Genomic DNA, 24082 nt, shown 5'->3' on the forward strand with positions numbered 1-24082 from the left:
TTTTCTGTTCTGCTGCAATGTCGACATATTAAGCGTTGGCTAATTCCAGTCTTATTTTTCTTTTAAAAATGAACAATTTTTAAAGAATAAATCACAATTTGAGGCATAGCTACATTAGCCTCGTAGCTTTAGTGCAAATTGTCTAGTGCAAATCACCATACCAATCAAATTTATCTTTAAAAATGACTAAATTTAGCAAAATTGGCATTTTAATAATCCGAATTTGAGGCATAGCTACATTAGCCTCGTAGCTTTAGTGCAAATTGTCTAGTGCAAATCACCATACCAATCAAATTTATCTTTAAAAATGACTAAATTTAGCAAAATTGGCATTTTAATAATCCGAATTTGAGGCATAGCTACATTAGCCTCGTAGCTTTAGTGCAAATTGTCTAGTGCAAATCACCATACCAATCAAGTTTATCTTTAAAAATGACTAAATTTAGCAAAATTGGCATTTTAATAATCCGAATTTGAGGCATAGCTACATTAGCCTCGTAGCACTAGTGAAAATCTTCTAGTGACCTCATGGCTAATCGTGTATATTTTATGAGGGAAACTGTGTATAATCTTTTTAATATTTCAGGAGGAGTGTATTGTTAGCAGAAAGCAAAATCAGTAAGGCTAATCTTACTGAACCTTATAACCTTTTTTTAAAAAAGGTTCGTCAACGCTTTAGCTAGCTGGCTAACATATTTAGATAGCTAGCTCATTAGTGTGCCACCCCTAAAAACTAAATGCAATGGAGAATGTGATGGTCATCTGTTTTAAGAAGATCGCCAGGTGCTCTCAGTCTGTCAGACAAACTGTGAATGTGAGAATTTCTCAGTGCTTTAGCGTTAGCTAGCTTTTATTCTGTATGAAAACGTTAGCTCCTCATTATTATTATTTACCGTAATAATTCAGATTCCGCTAAGACAGGCCGCGTTTCTGAGATCTGCTTTACTTTTGCTCTGGAGCTGTGAAGTTTTGAACTTGAAGAGGTTAGCTAGCTAAACAACTGGCTAGTGAGCTAGTTAGCTACCTCAGTTTGGTGGCTGGCTAAAATGTTGGTGAGGTAGCTAGCTACCGTCATTTTATGTTAAAAAAATTGTTAGGTTGGTTCAAGGAGGCTAACCTTGACTGTTTTGGTACCACGTTTTCTGTTCTGATGCAATATTAACATATTGAGTGTTGGCTAAAACCAATATTTTTCTTTATAAATGACTTGAATTAGCAAAATTAGCACTTTAATAATCACAATTTGGGGTATAGCTACATTAGCCTCGTAGCTCTAGTGCAAATCGTAAATCTTTTAGTGATGTCTAATCTAAATTATCAATATTTCAAGAGGGAAAATGAATAATATATATATTTTTATATATATTTCAGGCTAAAATGTTGATGAGCTAGCTAGCTTGCGTCAATGTTATGTGAAAATTGTTTGCAGTGCAACATTTTCTGTTCTGATGCAATATTGACATATTGAGTGTTGGCTGATACCTACATTGTTTATCTTTAAAAATGACAATTTAGCAAAATTATCATTTTTAATAATCACAATTTGAGGCATAGCTACATTAGCATTGGAGCTCTATTGCAAATCTTCTAGTGACATCATGGCTAATCGTCAATATTTTAGGTAAGAGGAAAAACTAACAATGCCAAACTATTCCTTTAATATTTCGGGCTAGTGTGTTAGCAAAAATATTAATTTTTTCAGTACGCCTAACCTTGTAACAGTTGAAATTTACCTAGCTAATGTCGAAGAAAGCTAACCAACACTTTAGCTAGCTAGCTATCTAACCTAGATAGCACTAGCTTATTAGTGTGCCACTTCTGAAAATAGCTCTTATTTTGTGTGAAAGAGTTAGGTCCTCGTTAATAATTTGCTATTTTATAATAATTTGCAAACATTTGAAGAGCTTAGCTAAACAACTGGCTATTTAACTAGCTAGCTACCTCCGTTTGGTGGCTGGCTCAAATGTTGGTGAGGTAGCTAGTCTGCATTGATGTTAGCGTAGTTAGCAAGTTGTTTCAGGGAGGCTAACCTTGACTGTTTTATTTATCTAACATTAATGTGCGCTCACCATCACGTTAGCTAGCTAATATCTCACTAGCTAGCACTATATACTGTAGCTCATTAGCTGGCTTGCTACCATTTGTCCTTTTATATGACATCAGTGTGCGCTCACCAACACTTTAGCTTGGTAGCTAACCAGTTGGTTTGCTAGGTAGCTACCATTCCTCCATGCTGGAGTTTCTTCCACACCAGCAGTCTTTTCCTATTACCAGCTAATAGCAAAATGCAGGCTACTGCTGTATTAATGGCTAAACAGTTCCTGATAGCTAGTGCTATATTTGTCACGTAGCTCCTGTGCAAAACTCAAGAAACCCTGACATACCCAACCATAACATTAGCCTTCGCTAATCTGATACTTCACCAACACTTTAGCTAGATGGGTAACATGGCCTGCTAGCTTTTTGGGGGGACTCTGAACCTCTTGACTGACTAAATGTGATTATTATTATTAATTATTATTCTTTTTTTTTTGCTTGAAACCGAACCAGCTAACTTGCTAACTCATTGACCTGCTTGTTACAAAAAAAAAAGCCCTCAGGTTGACTGTCCTCTGTCCTCTAGTGTCCTCTAGACTGTCCTCCAGCAAACTGTCAGTGACCGCATCAGCCTAACTAACACTACGACGTACACAGTGACCCACATGCCATCTTTCTGTTTCGACTTTACAAATCTCTTCAGATCGTGATCTCCCATAATTGAATCGTCTGATTCTTATTTAAAGTTTGTTTGTTTGTTTATTTGTTTGTTTTTAATTTAAGTAAGGAACCATGTAGTGCGCTTTCCATCTTTGTCAATCCCAAACTCACTACTGTACAGTTTTCTTACATATAGTCAGTGATGTATATACATGGATCCCTCTCTGGAATGGGGCGCTAGCCTGTAGGTGTGTAAATATAGCTACGTACTGAGACTCGCCGTGCTGTTTTTGCCTTTTTCTTATATTAAGGACTGTTTATGGAAAGGCATTGAAGGCCCGTATGCCCATTATATAGAAGGGGGCCACGTTACCTTATGGTTTCTGAAATTAGCTAGTTCGATGTAGGATGTAAACCATGCTAAACTTTCAAAATCCTTGTCCATCTCCAAAACTGCAACTTTTAATGGAAGCTAATGTTGTAATGTCATTTTGGAGCATTTCTGTTGGTCCGTTCATCATTAAAATTGTCAGAGAATGTAGCTAAAAGATAAAGACCCACCAGATTAAAGCTTTTTTGTGACATTGACATTGTATGCAAGGAAAGGCCTTTACATATTCCTATAATTTTTTACCAGGATGTCTTACTGAATGAGACACAGCCCAGGCCAACGACAGCGGTGGCTTGGTGGTTGGAGTGCTGGCTAGAGTTACTGATAGCCAGGGCCGTAAAGCTGCCCCGGTCAGCAAAGCCCTTAGTTTGGTTCTCTTGGTCTGGTGTTCTTTCGATACCTTGTCAAAGTATGCTACCATACTGTATATCGCTGCTGTCCAATGAAAACCATGTATCTCCAGTTTTCTCCGTGGTTTGAGCCCTGTAGCTGCTCTGTACGCTGTGTGAAGAATTCTGAATGATGGACCGATAGAAATGCTCCAGATGACTTGGAATAAACTCTGATTTTCCATTGATTGATCTTCCATTCACAGTTGTAATGTGTATGTTCTTCACTGGACCGCGACAGTATTTAATCATTTACAGCCTACGTAGGACGTATCAATAGGTAGCATAACTCGACAGAACACCGGACTAAGTGAGCGTGTCCGCGGATCCTTAAATCCAGCTTATTAAATCATGTAGTTTCGATATCAGAACTAAACCACGGTTTTGATGATGTAGATGTGCTGATTTGTTCACAGAACAACGTACATGTAGCGTGGTTGTGGCTGCGTCTCAACTCCCAAGCCTGAATTACACTAATATATGCAGTTCTGATGGTGGCTAGTTTTGACACTACTACTGTGTAGTAGTGTGGTAGTGTGTGGTTTGGGACACAGCCCCGCTAAACTTAAGCGGGCAGAAGTGAACCCGTGCCTGTTGTTCGTATAGGGGTCATACTTCAAATGAAGTGCACCAGAGTCCCTTTAGACACGGGCCGAGACCCACCTGCTCAGGCGGTAAAGGGTTGTGAGGGCAGCGATCACACGGATAAGTATAAACACACCCTAAAAGTCCTGACCTACAGAGGTGACTGACCTCAGAATAAATACAGTCTTGAAGGCTCTGTGACAAAAAAACAGTCAGTCTAATTCTATGGGTTAAAATGGTAAATGGAGGAAATGAATAGCCTAATAAAGCTTACACATAGAGGCTGCATAGTCACTACAGTGTTCAGTTGGGTGTAATAACTGCTTCTTCCTTTTCCTATGAAGAACCACATGTAGCTTTTACCCTGTTTTAACAGCATTGAGTAAGGAATGGAGAAAGAAATTAATGAATGAAATTCTGTTGAGTTTTAGCTGTGCTCACAGCAAACCGCACACAACGCTATATTAACCGCCCCCTTTATTTTGGCAAGAAATGAACAGTGCTTGGAGAACAGTGGTCAAACGGACTGCTGTGTACCAAATGGAAACACAGCCACTACCACGTGTTTATGTTGAAACCTTGACCATATATTTACTGCCTCCACAACCGTCCCATGAAGTTTCCAACAAAACATATGAAGCAACTGAGTTTGGGTTTCAAAATAACTGAAACTGTTCGAACGTGGCCCCCAAAACAAAAAATCCTCACAATGTCGAGTCCCCAAAGCTCAGCCCGGAGGTCCATTAACTAAAGTACATTCTAGCTGCGAAGCTCCTCCACTACTTCACTGCCTCTTTCTCCTTTTTCTTCTTCTTCTCTTTCTTTTTCTCTTTTTTCTTCTTCGTTTTCTTCTCCTTCTTCTTTTTCTTTTTCTCACTCTTGGGTGATACAGCAGCCTCCGATTTGTCCTTGCTCTCCTCTTTGCTCTCAGGCCTCTCGGATTCCGCGGATTTGGCCTTGCTGTGTTCTGTCCCGTGCGAGGAAGTGGAGTGGGGGCTCTTCTCGTCCCTCGCTCTTTTCCTCTCTGGGCTGCGCTCGCGGAAGTCCTGGTAGATGCGGGACGCCGCCGAGCGTTTGTCTTGGACCGGCAGTCTGTCTCTGCGGTCGGGCTGGTGGGGCTTTTGCTGATTTTCTCCGTGCTTCTTGTCTTTATGCCGGTCGTGCTGATCTAACGACGCCTTCTGCAAAACAGTGGAGAGAGGGTTTTCTTTTTTAGTTATAGTAAAAATACTTTTTTTTTTTCGCAATACACAATATTTATTACAATACGTGTTATCAAAGACTAAACACATGAGTAGCAACAGATTCTTATAAACTACTATTCAGATACTCTCCTGTACTGAATACAGTGATTTTTATTCAACATCTGCTGCTCTTCATCTAATTAAACCAGTCTAATTACTGTTAGTAATGAAACCTGCTGCTAAACAGGATCCTCAGTATGCTTAGAAGAGCATATTGTTATCATAATAACAAAATTTATCATGATACGATAAAATAGCCATATTGCCCAGCTCTATCACCAACTCAACTCAATTTTAGAAGTGTGAGATGATTCAGGTTGTTAGCCCAATATAAAAAAAACCTGCATATGGCAAGAAGCAATTTAAGCAACTAAAGAACATTCATGGTAATAATTTGAGTAATTATTAAAGGAGTGTAGCTCTCAATGTACAAAGCTGGACACACCTTTTTTAAACAAATAATATAAAGGTCATTATGCTAACGCGTTACCTTTTGTGCCTCACTGCGTCTGTGGGAGGCAACATGGCCCTCAGCGCTATTCAGATCCCCAAAGAACGTCTCACACTGCTGACAAAAGAAACCTATCACTGGGATCAAATCGCCTGATCCTGCAAAGAGAATGCATACAGTGTTTGGCATATAAACGTCTATATGTTTAACAAAATATGTAAAACTAGCTGAATCATACACAAAGAAAATAAAACTGAGCCTAGCACAGAGCCCTGCGGTACACCACAAAGGATTGCACACTCTCCAGAGTGATATTCGACCAGACCAGGGGCGGGAAATGGGTGCTGGGTGCTGGAGCCCAGCACAGTTTGCCGATTTCCCTGCTTTAACACACCTACTAAACATGGCATTTAACAGGTGAGCTGCATCAGGTGTGCTTGAGCAGTTAAAGCACAAAACTATGCAGGAATCCAGCCCTCCGGGACTGGAATTGCCCCACCCCTGGCCTAGATTAACAAAAGTACTTTCGTCTTTTAGATATGCTTTTAAACCACTTCAATACGGTTCCTGAGAGGTCAAGCCAATTACTAAGGCATGTTATTAAAATAGATGCATTATGTTATCAAATGGTAACACTACATAGACATATATAGTACATATCATAACCCCTGCTCATTCTGCTCACCCTTTTATTGGAGTGACTGTCTCTGCTGTCCAGGGAAAGCTTTCTATTAGATTTTGAACACCTGCATTCTGTGACAAGAGCGTTAGTGAGGCCAGAATGTTGTATGATCACCACCTAACCTCATCCCAAAAGTACTGGATGGAGCACCATCACTCTAGAGAACACAGTTCCACTGCTCCACAGCTCTATGCTGGGGGGCTTTATACCCCTCCAAGCCTACGCCAACCTACTGCTGCAAATGGGTTCATGTTAATCTGCTCCAGACAGTCCTATTCTATTGCCAATACTTCATTACAGGGACTAGACAAGCTGCATGTGTGCAACATCCAAGTCGCTGAACCCATTTGTCAGATGGGTGTCCACAAACATTTGAACCTGCAGTGTAAGTAATGTAGGGAGAAGCTAAGTACTGTAAAGAAGCTAAATGCAGGGTATAAACTTTGCCGGAAGGTGTGATAAAAACATGTATATGCTGAGAATGGATACGAATGCAAGCGGCCACGGCATACCTTCCTGCTTCAGCAGCTCCTCCAGTTCCTTCACCAGATACTCCTTCCTCTTCATCTGGATCTGCTTCTCCCTCCTCTCCTTCTCCTCACTTTGCTAAATGTAAACAACAACAAAAAAAACACAGTCAACAAGACACCCCCAATCAATTTGTTTCCAACAAGATTGAGCGTTTCGATTCAAGAAAAGGAGGAAAAAGTGTGTGCAGGAAAAATAATATTAATAAAAAAGCAATTATTGAGGCACCACTGCTAGCGGTATGTACAGGTTGTGGAAAGGACAGGCTGTGAACAGCTCTCGTTACCTTTTCTTTGTAATCCGAGTCCTTGTGTGAATGGCTGCTTCCAGAACGATTACTTCGACTGTCATCAGACTTTGGTGCTGAAAACAGAACATTTTGTCCATATGAGGCATTTTTCCGAAAGGCATTGGAGGGTACAATGGGAAATACACTTCATTCACTTCTCCTTCAAGTGTGTTCAGCTGTATCATTAGATGAAGTGCAGCAGATGTTGAATAAAATTCACAGTTTTATTCACGCTATGTATCGTGATAAATATTGTGTAGTCTTTAAACATCGTGATCTAGTAGTTTTTACCATATCGCCCAGCCCTACTGGCCTTCACCCTCCCTGGACTAGTACAGCATTGTGTGATGGGGGAGTCCTGACTAATCGGCAGGAATTAGAAATGACTAAATTGGGGATACATTTTTTTTCTAGTTATAATTAAGAAATAAAATATACCTATAAATATTCCTGACATAAAGCCGTTACATCCTAAATCTTTGGGAACACTTTGGAAAGCTTACCTCAATGGTTACCTAACCATATTCAACCAGGTTTCGCCTTAATAATAACCTACCGATTTGTAGCTTTCCCTAGCACTAGCAATGCTACTCCAATACACGCAAAGCCAGCCACTGCCTCTTTTCGAACTGCCGACATGCTCAGAGAAAGGCGCCCCATCCCCAGATTCCCCGCAGCAGCTAACAAAGCCATTAAGAGTGATGAGGGGGGAGAAAGCACGGCCAATTGTGCTCTCTCGCCCTCCGGCTGCCGATGGCAATGCAGCATGATCTCTGAAGTAGGGGTCATTATATAGTTGACCAATATCGAGAACTCTGGATCTAAGCTGAATATAATTTTTTGTTTTGTTATGTACACTCCTATTTCTTCAGGGGTCAATGAAAGACCCTTGAAAGAGACGAGTGATGTACTGAACATAGCTTGAAATTTCAATGCACAGCAATTTCAATGGGCTGCAAGTAGACCACTATGGCCCAGTGGTGTCGTGTGTTCAAATCCTGAGCCATGTGACTTTGCTATCAAATCCAAGAGAGCCATCAAATGGAGATGCCATACCGGCGGCAGTTCAAAAGAAGCAGTGGCTGGCTTTGCATGTATCAGAGGAGACATTTCTCAAGTCCTTACCCTTCTAGTGTCGGGAGCATTTCTAGTGCTAGGGGGAGCAATGGAACACTGGGTTAACTGACAGTAACGGGGTAACATGCATATTTACTAAAGCATTAGAAAGACTAGGTGCCCCCAGTCATTAATCATTATTAGATTACTAGTAATGAGCGATACCTTTAGACAAAACCTGCAGAGCTTCCAGGGCGGGTTTGAGCAATGACAACCCTGCAGCTGGAGAGGTCCCACTTTGCTCCACCTGCTTCTGCTTCAATCTAGCCGCCATCTTACTGACATCCGTCATGCTTAGGTTCAACCCGATAGTCTTTAGCATGTTTTTCACCTTCTCACAGTCTTCAGGGGCCACCATCGAACTGTCCGTGGGCTGCTTACTGGCTGTGGCTTGAACTTTAAGCTCCTGGTGCCTGGAGGTCTGGCTCAGGAGCGACTTGGTGAGATACGGGGACTGCGCTGAGGAAGAGATTGAGTCTACTGGGGACTGTAGTGGTCTGGACTGGGCCAGAGGGACAGTGACGGCCTGAGGTTTGGCCCTCCCTTCTTCCTCTCCGTAAAGAAACTCCTCCTCGTCCTCGATGTTCGGGAACATGGGCTTGACCTCTGGCTGCTGGCTGGGGTCGTTCCAGAATAAGATCCGGGGGAAGGAATTGGCACCCTCTCCGACCCGCTCGTGTGGAAGCAGACCAGTTTGGCTAGAGCCAGTAGGCATTTCGGGGTCATACAAGTTCTGTGCCAAGTCTGGAAGCCCACAGTAGCTTCCTACTGCAGGCTGGCTTTCCCGTGTTTCTCTCGCTTCATTGGGGATCTGCTAAAAAAACGAAAGTAATGAAATTAGTTTCAAAGCACAAAAAAAAAAAGAGCTAGTGGGTGACCCCTGAGTGAAAGCCCAATTTTGCTGCATGCCACAAGCTCCCTGCTGCTGGACTCGGGTCAGAAATTATCCCGGCTGTCTGCAGTGACTGGTTAATACCCAGTAAAACACTAGTAAAACCAGTACTGACAGTGAGGGTCATTACATAAACATTTCTCTACATCTTCGTAGTATTAAGATTATCCTAAATGGTGAGAGAGTGTTTCATGTAATGCTCGCTTTACCATTTTACCCACAATCTTTTCATTTGTGCTGAGAGGTAAACTCAGCAACATGGATCAGAACTTCAATCTAACATGGTACCTGGTTCCAAAGGAGTGCTCCTTTGACCACAGACAGATGCTTCTCCAGCTCCTTGCTCTGCAGAACTTGCTTCAGGCCCTGGAACAGGTCTGGTCCTGCGCTGTCAGCCTGACTTGTTCTGCTGCTACTGCTACTATTGATACCGCTAGGATCCTTTGCAGTCCACTGAGAGTCTTTGCCGGAGTGTACCCGTGGCTGGCTCTTACTCCTTGCCTCAGCCCTGTCATGGCTGCGGGCGCGGCTTTTCGCCCTGGTGCGGCTCTTTCCGCGGCTACGGCTGCGACTACGGCTCCTGCTCCGAGCCCGGCTTTTAGCTCTGCTCTTTGCCCGACTTCTTCCTTGACTGCGGCTTCTGGCACGACTCTTTCCCCGACTCCGACTGCGGCTTCGGTGCCTGCTCTTGCTGCGTCCGCGGCTCCTAGCCCGGCTCTTGCTCCGCATGTTGGAGTGCTTCTCTGCGCTGTGGCTTCCCGACTCCTCGTCCTGGCTCTGCCTTCTGGCGCACTTTTCTCCAGACTGACCAGACAGCTCCAGCTTGTCCTTGGCTTCCAGGATCCGGAGGAACTCTTCTGCTTTTTTCCTGCAAGGAGGTTTACAATGGGTTTAATGTTACCTGGCCAGTCTGAAGTGGTCATGAGTCATGGCTACAGACCTGCCGAAGAACTACATAACAACATAAGCTATCCCAATCCATGTAATGTACACATATAGACAAAAGTATCAGGACATTGGATGATCCACCACCCCACCTCATCCTCATCTCATCCCAAAAGTACTGGATTTATACCCCTATAGCCCACGCCTGGCATTAGGCATGGTGCCGAAAGCTTCATGGTCATCTGCTCAGGCAATGTTTAGGTCCACTTACCTCACTTCTAGACTCTGCAGGTCCGTCTGTTGGGCCGCCCATCCCTGGGGAGGCTGGCTGTGCTGAAACTGCTTTGGAGGTGCTACCTGTGGAGTCAACATGATGACCATCAATGCTGAGAACCACAACAGGACCACAGATACCCAAAAAATAAAAATAAAAATGATAATAATAAGCTTAAGTACGTTTGACACTCTACTTATACAGTGCAATAAAAGTGTTATCACCTATCCCAGCCTAGAAAGCTGCGGTCAGAGTACGGACTGTAGTCCATCTGTATCTCTGCATACATGCATAGCCTGCTTTCACCCTGTTCTTCAATGGTCAGGACTCCACAGAGCAGGCAGCTAGTATTTGGGTGTCGGGTCATTATCTGCACTGCAGTGACTCTGACTGACATGGTGGTGATTGTAGTGGTGGTGGTGGTGGTGTGTTAGTAGTGTGTCCTGCCCTGGTGGCTCGAGTGGATCAGACACAGCAGTGCTGCTGGAGGGTTTAAACAGCCCTCAGCGTCCCTGCTGGACTGAGCACAGTCCTGTGGGCCCTGATGAAGGACTAGAGGATGACCAACACCAACAAACTGTGCAGCAACAGATCAGAGAGCTTCTGGCTCTGACCTTACCTTTATCTACAAGGGGAGATAAACCCAACTAGGTAGGGGTGTCTAGTAGAGAGTGGACAGTGAGTGGACAGTGGGTGGACAGTGAGTGGACACACCAGCAGCACTGCTGTGTGTGTGTGTGTGTGTGTGTATGCCTAGCAAACACTGGCCAGAGGTTCGTAGAGGTTAGGTGGCTGTCTGGGGTGTTTACCTCGTAAAACGAGTCTCTGCTGGCCCCTCCACTGTAGCTCTCAGCGGCGGGGCCCCGAAACGTAGGAGGGTGTCCCGGTGGACCTCCACGGTACTGCGAGGGGAACGGCGGTCGGTTAAAGGGGTCCGAAAAGGGGGGTCCACCAACTCCAGCTGGATACGGTGCTGTCTGGAGGAAAGGAGTCCGGTGGTAGTTCGGGTTTGACGGTCCCGGGTACATCCCTGCAGCTTCTCGCTAATGCTAAGCTTTAGCTAAGCTAGCAAACGAGCCCCAGCTGCAGCTAGCTAGCTAAAGCATTGCTTACTAGCTAGATAGCTAATTTACACCGGGATTTAGCAGCTATTACTCCCGTGTCATGCTGCCCACCAGCTTAAGCTTCATCCTTTAAATCTCTTACCGGCTCATGTTGTGCCAGCTAGCTCGTTCAAGCGCAGAATAGTGCAGATCTGTAGTTCTGTGCTGTGTCTCTGCACTCCTGCAAGCCATAGACCCGTCCTGAAGCGTAAACGCAGGCTGAGTTCCAAACACCTCCCCGGAAACTACATAGTTCACTGCGTAGGGCGCGAAATTGCGGGTTCTGGAACGTACAACAAAGTGCACTACAGTTGAGTAGGGAGCAATTTGGGATCGGGCCGCTCACTATCGCCCTCTGCTGCCTGAGAGTGGAACGCGCAAGCTGGCGACCGGGCAGCGATGCTGCCTGTTAAAGAGTCAAAAAGAAGTCAGAGTCAGTTTAGTCGACATTGCGTGGAGCACATGCCTCTTTTATAGGGATCGAGTTTTGAGTGTTAGTAGCAGAAACGAAGCCTCCGTCGTGTGAAATCCTACTCCCCTCGGGCCGTAAAAAACCGGCACGTTGGCGGCCAGCAGCTGACGAGGACCGCTAGGACCTGGTTTTGCCAACCCAGCAGCAGACAGCAGCTCCATTTCTGGCACTCTCAGCCCCGAAAGTGTCGATTTGTGATATTTGGCGAACACACGGCTGCTTCGACTGAATGGAAGTCGATATTCTTGATTCTCTAGAGGACCTCGGGTAAGCTAGAAACATCATTAGGCGATGTGACTGGCTTTACGTTTTCTGCATGTCACAGATTTGGCGTCACGGCCCCCTTTTTTAGCGACCAGCTTGCTGGTGCTAGCTAGCTGGCTGGCTATAGCTAACTTCTTTAACTCTGTATTTTAGTAGGTTCGGTCCTTAAAAGCCACGAATACATGCAGCGGTTATGTAGCAAACACCTTTAAGATACACCCACGGGCATTTCCTGGGGCTCAGCGGTGTTAAATGTCGATATTGGTAGCTGTTGATGATGGTTTGACTGAAGCTAAAGTTGGCTATTTTTTAATTTTCCAGTCCACCTTAAATTCCGCAGCAGTAACGGTGCGGCGCCTCGGGCGTCAGCGTAGAACCGCTGCAGCATTTAAGGTGGACTGGGGAGATAGGAAAAAGCAGCTGGCGAAGCTCTGTATTAGTATTATTATTATTATTATTATTATTAATAATAGTACTAGTAGTGCTAGTGGTTTTAAAAAAAACGAGGTTAAAGAGCTCCTTTATCACGTTATCACTCTTTAACTGATGTGACCTCATGCTTCTTGCATATTCACACCTAACCATAACCGGGCAGTGGCGTCAGGTCGCTAGCTAGAGCAGACAGGCTAACTTGGCAAGCTAGAGCTTTCCACGAGGAGGTAGATATAGCTATAGCTAGACACGTTTAAAAATATCTATAATAATAATAATAATAATAACAGCAGCAGCGTGTTGAGATCATCCTGCCCTCTTTTCAGCTAGAATACAGGTTCACCAGCTCCGCATGATGCTGGTCTGGCTGATGGTTGAAATTGGCAGCTGTTAGCTACGATATTACAGCTTTATTTTAGTCGATTTATGCACATCATCCTCATCCTGGAATATCCAGCTGTCTGTAATACCCTTGGAAATCAAATCAAATTTTATTTGTCACATATATAGTCATACACAGTATAACTTGCAGTGAAATGCTTTTTTGACAGTCTGCCCACATCAAGCTATACAATAAAAATCTACATTTAAACTTAAACTAAACCTTAACTCAATGAAGTAAAGTGCAAAAGAAAAATAAAATAAAAATAGAATAAGTTACATTTAAGTTAAAGAATAGAATATAAAAATATGAAAATATAGAAATATAAGCACAAAAAAAAATACAGAATACAAATATACTAATATATATATATATATATATATATATATATATATATATATATATATATATATATACAGATACAGAGATAGAGATGAAATGGAGAGCAGTGCCCTGGGAGTGACGGGTGTCGGCGCCAGTTTCTGAGGAGGCCGGGCTCTTCCCACTCCTCCCATTAGACCAAACGAAAGGACCTAGCTAAGAAATGCCAGCAGGCTGGTTTCTGGTGAATGGGGGTAGGTTGAGTCTTTTAGGCTGGATTTGTCTTTAATTCTGTAAAGTAGAAGCTCATTTATAAAATTTTATTTATTAAACTAATAATTTCTTTAAAAAACTTTTTTTTTTAGGTTTTTAGGTCTCCTAATATAATTTTTTGACTTTCTGATAGTTTATTCTCTGTGAATGAGTGCAGTTATAAAATAAAACAAACCAAAAAAACCTTATTATAAAAAATGTAATCATTTATTTAATAAAAATTATATAAAAAAAAAAAGCAGACCCATTCATTTTGGACTCGCTCGATAGCGCCCTCTAGTGGTTTGGCCATAGTTTCTTGGTCATAGTGAGAACTTGGGTCATATATTTGGTGCCGAACAACTTTATTATAATGAGGTTCTAGATAAGGCGTTTTAGGTGCAATCTTCTCGTGTTCCCATCTCACCAATCCTGCACCGTGTGTCCCTTATAAAAAGCTCATCAAGAGCAGCACTTTGTTATACGTCTGTTTACTTGCGGTGTCATATCCTCTGGAAGTTTAAAGGTGAGTCTAAGACTTGTAGGATTAGATCGTGATGAAAGTTCAGACTCTCTGACCACCTTCAGATGAGCTTCGAGTGATCCGATGGTCATCCAGTATCGGGTGATCTTGGCTTTCCCAGCACTCGTGTGAAATCTTTGCAAGATCCGATCACCATAAATCCACGTTGATGGAGGAAGTAAACAGCCTAGCAGCGTGTTGAGATGTTCCACTGCTACACTTCACAGAGCTTAGACACCAGGCCTCTGTACCTCCCGAACCTTCAGGTCAGCCCTGCTCTCAACTTCTGTTCGCTGTGGGAATCAGCAGGGCTGACCTGCTCGGCGGACTCCGTGTTTGACTTTGCTTGCTGTTCTGTTGCAGGTATCAGGGTCCCCTGTTGGAAGATGGCGCTCTGCATATGGCGCTCAGTGGTGGCGCTGCCTCACCCGAATTTACCAAGCTGTGTGCCTGGCTTGTCTCGGAGCTCAAACTCTACTGCAGGCTGGAGGAGAACGTTCAAGCCACCAACTGTGAGTCCTGAGCAGCAGCGTTTAACGAGATTTAAGAGGAAAAGTGGGGTCTGAATAAGAGCATGTTTGATCTCAAATGTATTCGTCCGTATATGTCCTGAGCATCCTTTTAGCTTGGTCATTAAGCATGTTTAGGTGTGTGTTCATACACTTGGGTTCACATTACCAGGACTACATCATATGCAGATACATGACATGACATAGGGTGGTAAATATATAACACCTACTAGGCATAATAATAATAAATGGATGTTTCAATTATATGGATTGGTCTCAAATATGTAAAGTAAATAAAGGAAGTGTTTTAATATTATAACAGTTAATTAAATACAAATAAAATATAAGTAAATAAATACATTTCATAGTTAATTTCATAATAATGGCCATGGAGGGGGATAACAAATACATTTTAGCATTTTTTTTTCTTGTATAGTCCTGTAATGAACCATTCTGTGTTTTGTTTTAGATCATTTTTTTCATATTCCTGACTTTGTTGTTTTTAATGTTTCTCACGATCATTCAGTGGTTTGTTTCATCAGTTTCAGTTCAGCTTTCAGTTCCAGTTTTAACTTTTGACTTGTTGACAGTTTTATTGTTTTAATGTTGTATTAGATGCTTTTATTTATTTAATTAATTTGTATTATTATTCTTGCGTTTATTATTTATTTCTTTAATGTCCAGTTGTGTTCTGGATCTGCACAGTGATCATTCTCCTCCGTCTGATCTGACTGCAGTGTGTCTGTCTCCTGGCCCTGTGTAGGTCCAAGCGAAGCCGAGGGTTTCCAGCTGGAGATGAGTGGCCTGCTGACCGAACTGGCCTGCCCGTACTCCTCTCTCACTTCCGGAGATGTCACTTGCCGCCTGCTCAACGCCAACAACTGCCAGCTACTGCTAAGTGGGTTACGTACCTAATTTTGTCTCCGAACACATTCTTTCATGATCTCTTCACCTCTGCTGATGATGAATGCATAAAAATTCTGAAATTTCCTTGTTTAGTAATGTGCTGAATCTACAAGAGTAATTCCACCCATATGGACTATTAACTATGGACACAAGTGTGAAATTCATGTTTTATAAGAGTCTCTGTGTCCTCTTGCTTTAGCATTTCTGATCTCTGAGCTGGAGGCTTCAAGGATGCTGTTGGTGAATCAACCTCAGAAAAAATCACAGGATGCTGGGGGCAGCACAGGTGCCAGTGACCTCTTCCTGGAGCTCAAGGGGATTTGCGTGGCTCTGGGCATGTCTAAACCTCCAGCCAATATCACCATGTTCCAGTTCTTCAGCGGCATCGAGAAGAAGGCAAGTAAATATGAACGTCTGCACTGAAGTGTAGTGTTTCTGTTTAGCATTATTTATTTTTTAAATTCTCACATTTCTCCCCCACCCTCTCTGTTCAGTTAAAGGAGGCGTTATCCAAAGTCCCTCCCTCTCATGTTGGGGGACCTCTTCTGAAAAAGACACTTGGTCCACTGCACTGGGTGAGTTTTTGAAAAAGACAGGACTGTCAAAATGGCACCTGGTTGTTAGTTTTCATTCCTTAATAAGGGCAACTAACTTCACCTTGCTTATTCTGAACCACAGTGGTAATAAATGGCGTATTCGTGCTGTAATTATATTCAATGACCATTCACTTCTCATCTGCACTCTGTTTGTTTATTTATTTCAGGAGAAAATTGAAGCCATCAACCAAGCACTTGTGAACGAGTATGAAGTCAGGAGGAAAATGCTGTTAAAACGTCTGGATGTGACTGTCCAGTCCTTTGGCTGGTCAGACAGAGCAAAGGTGTGACCTCATTGTCCTGTATGCATGGGAGATCTGAGATATTTGTAATAATTAGTTGATTTTGATGAAAATGTGCTTTCATTACTGTTCAAACTGCAGTTCTAATGCATACAGAAGTGCATGTTAAGTTATTTAAGAAAGCTCTGCCTAAGGAGTGATCACTTTATTAAAATCCCATGATCAGACACTTAACATTATTATTCCCTCATTCTCACAGACTCAGGCTGAAAAGCTGGCCAAAGTGTATCAGCCTCAGCGCACTGCTCTTGCCATTAAGAGTAAAGTGTCTGTGGCCAATCTGCTGGCTGCCAGAGAGGACTTGTCAAAGATCCTGCGCACGAGCAGTGGCCACATCAGAGAAAAGACTGCCTGTGCCATTAACAAGGTAAGTTGTGGCATTAGCTAGGTTTGTGTCCAAAGGAGGCTGTGAAACAAGAAACGTGGGCTGTGCAAGTTATTGCTAATATTTAAAAGTGATCTTTGAGTCTTTTTAGTTAAGAATAAGAATGTGGCTTTGGTTGGGAGGTGTAAATGCTCAGTTAAAAACATGTAAAAATGGTACCAGCACTGCAACGCAGGCACAGTGTGCAGAAGACCATCTTGAAGAGGTCTGATTCATGTAACAGCCTGTATTCCCATAACTTGCACAGTCTGATGGTGATGTGCTGCTCTCCAGTGTCAACAACACAGTGTTCTCCTGACGTCTCAGTTTTCTCAGCTCCTTGACTCTCATTCCTACAGGTTCTGATGGGTCGCGTTCCCGACCGAGGGGGTCGGCCCAACGAGATCGAGCCCCCGCCTCCAGAGATGCCCACCTGGCAGAAACGGCAAGATGGACCACAAGGAGGCGGTGGAGGACAATATTACGGTGGTGGGGGAGGAAGAGGAGGGGGCGGCGGTGGAAGAGGTGGCTACGACCAGCACCGGGGTGGCAGAGGAGATCGGGGGAGTAAGGTGCAGGGAGGCTGGTCGGATAGCTCTGGGGGTGGTGGGTACCACGGTCATTACCAAGATGGAGGAGGATATCAGGGAGGTGGTGGAGGACGAGGAGGATACGGAGGAGGAGGAGGAGGCGGCGGCGGTGGTGGTGGGGGCTACCAGCAGGGCCCTGGATACTACCAGGGTGGCCACCAAGGATACCAAGGAGGAGGAGGTGGCAGCAGCTATCAAGGTGGTCAGCAAGGACCAGGCTATTCAGGAGGAGGAGGAGGTGGCGGCGGCTACCAAGGTGGGGGTGGACATCAGGGCAGAGGTGGGGGCTACCAGCACGATGGCCACTATCAAGACGGAGGCCGCCAGCAGGATCGAGGCGGCAGGGGTGGCCGTGGAGGGCGAGGAAGAGGCGGTAGAGGGGGAGGGGGTGGAGGAGGTCAAGGCGGAGGATGGGGAGGAAGAGGAGGGCAGAGTTTTAACCAAGGTGGGCAGTTTGAGCAGTATTTCCAACAGGGTGGCCACCAGTACAGCCAGGCGGGCTTCGGGCAGGGCCGACATTACACCAGCTGAGGGAAAGCCTTCGTCGGTCCGGGCTGGTCAGAGAGGATCATCGGAGAGGGAAAGGGAAGCCAGAGAGGTGCAGGTCAGTGCAGTGACAGACAGGTCAGTTTCAGTGATCTCTTATCCTGGGGACGTACATTTAAGATTTTGGAATGAACACTGTATGCTTTCTCGCATGCGTGTGGTTGCCAACCAACGAGCTCGTGTTCTTTCTACACCTCTCCTAACTGCTACGCTCATTCTCGAAGAACACGTGGCTGAGTTGCCAACGGTGGCCCCATCAGACATCTCGGTCAGTGCCACTTGAGATTTTAACGTGACTTCTGTTCGGTCACCTGCTTGAGCTGCCCTGAATAAAGGCCTTATACCTGATATTGTTTCCTTGGGGAAATTAGAAGATTTCATTGTAAGCTATTATTTATTGACATACACCATAACCTCTTTAGTTTGTTTCACGGTTCTCAGATACTTTCAGCCGATCTTGATGAGTAAATTGGTCGATACTTGAAATTAAAACTTCGTTACGGTTGTTTTGGTTGTTTTGTTTTTGCCCTCCTTTTTGCTTTAAGTGTTGGTTTACAATTACTCCTTACAAGTGGAAGATGAGAATGAGGTAGTGGGCGGGGGAAAACTTCGTCATCTGGTGTATGTGCGAGCGTTACTTTTCCACATGAGTGGGGGGGAAAAAAAGAAAAAAAAAAGGACTTTGCCTCATTTCGTTTGAGAGAACCCAGTGCTGCTTGTTGGAGGACTGCGTTCCTTTTGTGAAAGCGTTTTGAATGCGGAAGATTGCCCTGAGCAATAAAGCAGAGTGTGTTAACCCCGTCTCCCTCCCCCTCTCTCTCTCTCTCTCTGTGCTTCATAACTAATTATACCACATTGGCTCATAACACCTGATACTTCCAGTTTAGTCATATCTAATGTAATTGAGCTGTAAATGGGTGTGTTTTTATACGAATAGTCTGCTTTGGTTCGATTAAAACGAACCCTGCCGCGATGGGCTCTGTTGGCGCGGTTCGTTTTGGAACAAGTGGGCCGAGACCGCCTGAGGAGTCGGGCTCTGTCGGGCTCTCTCCGTTTGAAGTATGAACGCAATGCGAACCAAAGGCATCTAACCAAACGGGTTCAATTTACAGAACCAACCTTGCCCACTTTAGTTAGCGGGGCTGTGTCCCAAACCACACACTACCACACTACACAGCGTTTCAGAACTAGACATCAGTAGAACTGTGTTCATTAGTCTAGTTGTAGTCTTTTTTTTTTTTTTTCCTGATCGTTATTACATGGATCTCGCAGGACCCGTTGATTCAACTGCATTATGCAGACCGCTTTTCCCCTTTGGGTTCGATTGCAGATATGTCAGTATAAACGCAAAGCAAACCGGACTACTAAATATAAACACACCCTAACACACCATGTTCTACTTTAATTTTATTTATTTGGATCCCCCTTGTATTTAATCGTTTCCGTCATTTGAGCTCCACTTTATAATGTTTGTGTGGCTCCAGAATTAGATATTGATTGATTTTTGCATGACCGTTTCCCAGCAGGCTGTTTTTGTTGCTGTACCTGTAGGACCAGTATATTTAAGTTGAATAATTCCTGCCCTAAACGGCCGCTCTCAGTTGCACCTTGTTGAAAAGCAATCCGGGCGGAAACACTCCCCAGGACTGCAGTATTAGTGGGTGGAGCAAAGCGGCAGTAGGCTGAATAGGTGGGTATTTGTAAATGACTTGGTTCTCGGGACATCTGTGAAGCATCGGGTTCAAAATGTGACCAAAACTTGTATCACAACCTTTTATTTCTGCAAGGAATGTTGTTTTTGTTTTTTGTTTTTTCACACGTCCACCAGGGGGAGATATACAGCTACACAATCAGAACATGGTCTGATCAGTGTTTCCCAACACTGGTCCAACTAATCAGCTAATTAACTGCCCGTTATTGAGTTAAGGTGGGGGTGTTTCAGTTTCAGTGCAGGAACAGCACTGAAATGGGCAGGGCAGTGGGCCTAAATGAAAATAAAAATGCAGTTTACTCAAATAGACAGGAAGTGATGATGGGGGCCATAACCGTTATAATGGTTACATTAATATTATAAACCTGTACAAGAATAATTTAATGCAGAAATACAATGAACAAAACCAATGTAACTTGTGCCATTTCTAACCATTTTGTGCTCAGCATATGAAGCTCTTCCTCAGTCCTGTTTGAAAAGCGATTCAGGAGCTTCTTCACAAATCTAAGAATTTTTATTTTCCCCTTCGCTATCAAAAGCTTGATGTCCACACAGTGTTAAAAAAAAAAAAAACAACAAAAAAAAACTGATATGGTCCATATTGGGTAGGACTATTGGTGTGTGTTTGGTGAATCAGTAGTTAAATAATGCAAAGTTATCAGCAAATTATCAGCTCATGCTTAAATTATATATAGTTTACTAATTATAGTGAAATTATAGTCACTAATTATAGTGAATTATGCTAATTTCATAATATATATATATATATATATCACTGCTGTCCAATGAAAACCATGCATCTCCATTTTTTTTGTCAGTTTTTTGCTTTCTCCATAGTTTAAACCATTTTGCAGATGGACGGCGACAAAATGTATATAAATTGTTTATATTTCCTTTGTAAGTACTAGGCCTGGACATCTTTTATTCATCTTAAACATTGCAGAATCATAAACAATTTTGTGGTTTTCCTCTTTTACTGTTATAAGAGCAGAATATATGGAAGCATTAAAAAATGCTAAACCTATTTTATGATTCCCCGTGGGCATCTATAGCTGAGCTACAGGTAAGAAAACACCTTGTTTTGAAACCATGTTGTCACTGTTGTTGTTTTTGTAACGTATGATTTGCCCGAATGTCTAGCGGGCCGGCCTAGTACTGACGTTCTGAGGACTACATTTTGCCACTAAGTTAATAAGTATTGGTGCTGATGAGAGAAGGTTTGCGCTGAGGTGGGGTTGGGTGGTGCGAAGACGTACTGTGGCATTAATGTGTGTGTCAGAGTACGTAGCTATTGCTGCATTAGCTGTGCGCTGCCTGCCGGTCTCCAGCAGCGCCACCGCAGTGTTGGCATTGGTACTGCGGCTATCGCCCGCCTCTTCTAGCATCGCTTCCATGGTGTTATCTTCGCTACTTGAGGTCCTGGGCCCTTTACATCTAAAAACTCTGAACACTTTTAGGGCAAGGTTTGAGTCCTTTACCAGACAAGCTCACATGAAATGCTACATGCAGCATAATAGAGGTCGTTTTATTCCACAGAACCTTTTTCACGATAAAGAGCTGATATTTTGCTCCTAGACTCCCCACTGTTGAAATGCCATTGGCCACAAGTGGGCCTGGATACTAAACAGGCAAGCCTGGTCAATCATTCTAATGTAGGGTTAGTTAGAAATGCATACAGTATACGAGAGCTACCACTGACATGTTTGTATACATATGTTTTGATGAAAATCCTGCAGAGATAATCGTTTATCTAAATTTATCATCCAGGGTTGTGTGTTTGGGCTGCCGAAGTCCTTAATCTTAACGAACAACACAAAAAACCCACAAAATAAGCACGCTCGTCATCATAAACAGCATTGTTTATTCCGAAATTACAGTGAAACACTAATGACGCTACTATGTGACGTTTCCGAAAAGCAGTGGGCTTTATTCCAGCTACTGAACTGACTAGCCTGACTAGCCTGTGTGTGGATGTAGTGTTAAGTTCCTCAGTGAAGATGAATTTTCTAGCAAAAAATACAAATACAAAACATAAGCTTCGAGTGACGATTACCATGGTGGAACACCAGGGAATCAAGTCCTTTCTACAGTAGCAGTGACAAATACAAGAATGATAACAAAACCTCAAAGTATACTCCTCAGAAAATGATACGCAATGGAGAGAAAAAAAAAAAGAAATCTATAAGCTTTGTTTTTTTCTATAAAAATACACTTTTTTAAATAACATTTACTTTAAATTAATCCTCGAAAATAACACTTTATTTGTATTCGTCAACAATTAATATAGAGAATTTGTCTCAATCTTAATTATAAACATCTCAATGTCTTTTTCCACCTAAAGGATCAAAGTACGGAAAGAAACGAGTCCCTTGCTGTCATGAATTCAATACAGTGGGTCAAGCTTGCATCACAGATGAAGGCCCTGAGTCATTAATAAATATCAGCCTAAAACAGATGTACTCCAAATATGGCAATGATGTTCAATTTTAATGTTCAGCCAATTAAGTTTTTGAATCCCCAGCAAATCCCTCAGTGGTCTTCCTGTGGTCACCCTGCGAAAAACCCCTCATCCAGAGTCAAACAGACAAACTTTGTACCCTGTTGAGAGTTGACTGCTACTGAAGATCCATGAAACGCTGTGTTTAAGATAATTAAACAACAACAAGAAAGAAAAACAAACTCAAGTAGACCAGTCAGTGATGATAGCCATATAACAGCTCTAGCGGTTGCATTAATACTATGAGCCTATACAAGAATAATTTAATGTAAAATACATTTAAAAATAACGACGACAAAGGAATGCGTCCCACACTACTACAACTTCTTAGGCCGTACTTAGCTCCTTACAGTCCCTTATTCAGGCAGTAATCCACAGAACACATCCAGTCCTGAACCCTCCCCTTTTTACTGAAGAATACCCTCCTGTTTCTTTTTTTTTTTTTTTTTTAACCCTTTACGCAGATTAGATTCTGGGTGTCTTTGCCATTGAAACGCTGATAGTAATAATGCTAGGTTGCTTGGATAAACTGCCATGACTAGCACACTGCAGTTGCTACACTGTTTATGGACAGAAGTATTTAATGTGGTTGATCTGGGCCCTTGAGAATCGTCCCGATGCCAGCTTCAGTGCTGAAATCGTCCGCAGGTACATCTAACGTCAGTGTTTCAAGCCCAAACACAGCTTACTTCCATCACCACGTATGATCAAATGTTTGTGGACACCCCTTCTAATGAACGCACTCAGCTACTTTAACACACAAAGCTTGTCTAGTCCCTGTAGAGTAACTAAGTACTACCAACAGAACAGGACTCTCTGGAGCAGATCAACATAAGCATTGGCACCTTGTCTAATGCTAGGTGTGGCCTAGAGGGGTAAAAAGCCCCCCAGCATTGAGCTGTGGAACTACTCTGTTCTCTGGAATGATAGATTGAGTACTTTTGCGATGAGTTGAGGATGAGGTGGGGTGGTGATCATCCAACATCCTGACCTCACTAACGTTGTTGACACTGAATGCAATCAGGTTCTCACAGCAATGCAACTTCTAGCAACGTCTAGTAGAACAGCAAAAGCAGGATACGCTTCTTGATTACAGATGAAACGATGAATGAGCAGGTGTCCCAATACTTTTGTCCATTTAGTGTATGTCTTAAGGGTGTAACAACTTGAGTCCCTATTGAGAAGGTGATGCACACACCCACACACAAGGGACTGGGCTTTTCATAGGCCAGTTAAATAAATGAAGGGGGTTGTAAAGATATCGAGGGTTTGGCAGAGAGAAGGCACTGAATGCGTTTTAACCTTGAAACTGTCAAAACACCGGCTCCCAGGTGGCACCATTGTCTAAGCTTTGTCCTTATTATTATTGCGGGGGAGCAATAAGAGAGCACGTCCAAGAGAGCACCAACGGAGTATGTATACACTCACCAAGCACTAATACTGGGTAGGGCCTTCTTTTGAAATGATGGTCCACTGATGTTGAGATTTTTCAGGAGCACGTTCATGCTGCCATAATCATGTTCTACCACATCCCAAAGGTTTTCATTTGGATTTGGATCCAGTGACTGGGAAAGCCCCTGAAGAACACTGGACCAGTTTGTGAAACGAGTGGAATTCAAGCGATGACTGATTGGTATTAAGGACCAAATTTTGCCAAGAAACATTCACCAGACTGTTACACCACCACCAGCAGCCTGGACTGTTGACACAAGGCAGATTAGGTCCATGGATTCATGGTGTTTGTGCCAAATTCTGACCCTACTATCTGTGTTTTTCTCCAGTCTACAGGGGTCCAGTTTTGGTGAGCCTGGGCTCTTTGCAGCCTCAGCTTTCTGTTCTTGGCTGACCGAGATGGAACCTGTCTTCTGCTGTTGTAGGCAGTTCACCTA

The 24082-nt window shown here is 43.3% G+C and overlaps 2 protein-coding genes across 3 annotated transcripts; one reads left to right on the forward strand and one right to left on the reverse strand.

Moving 5' to 3' along the window:
- Positions 1-4521: 4521 nt before the first annotated feature.
- Positions 4522-11712, reverse strand: LOC140564472 (uncharacterized). 2 transcript variants are annotated; one of them, XM_072689970.1, is made up of 8 exons: positions 11233-11712; positions 10421-10506; positions 9553-10132; positions 8538-9183; positions 7254-7330; positions 6952-7045; positions 5797-5915; positions 4522-5243 (listed from the first exon to the last, which is right to left on the reverse strand). In XM_072689970.1, the coding sequence occupies exons 1-8, from the start codon at positions 11449-11451 to the stop codon at positions 4842-4844; spliced, it is 2223 nt and encodes a 740-aa protein (XP_072546071.1). In that variant the 5' UTR covers positions 11452-11712; the 3' UTR covers positions 4522-4841. The 2 variants fall into 2 exon arrangements, with proteins under 2 accessions (XP_072546071.1, XP_072546070.1); XM_072689969.1 differs by having other exon boundaries at positions 8538-9186.
- A 253-nt stretch (positions 11713-11965) lies between these two features.
- fam98a (family with sequence similarity 98 member A) lies at positions 11966-18781 on the forward strand. The gene is made up of 8 exons (XM_072690544.1): positions 11966-12265; positions 14536-14684; positions 15445-15579; positions 15787-15983; positions 16082-16162; positions 16351-16467; positions 16685-16852; positions 17209-18781. The coding sequence occupies exons 1-8, from the start codon at positions 12228-12230 to the stop codon at positions 17968-17970; spliced, it is 1647 nt and encodes a 548-aa protein (XP_072546645.1). The 5' UTR covers positions 11966-12227; the 3' UTR covers positions 17971-18781.
- The last annotated feature ends 5301 nt before the right edge of the window (positions 18782-24082 follow it).

The sequence above is a fragment of the Salminus brasiliensis genome, chromosome 10, assembly GCF_030463535.1.
Source record: "Salminus brasiliensis chromosome 10, fSalBra1.hap2, whole genome shotgun sequence".
In the NCBI taxonomy this organism is placed as follows: Eukaryota; Metazoa; Chordata; class Actinopteri; order Characiformes; family Bryconidae; genus Salminus; species Salminus brasiliensis.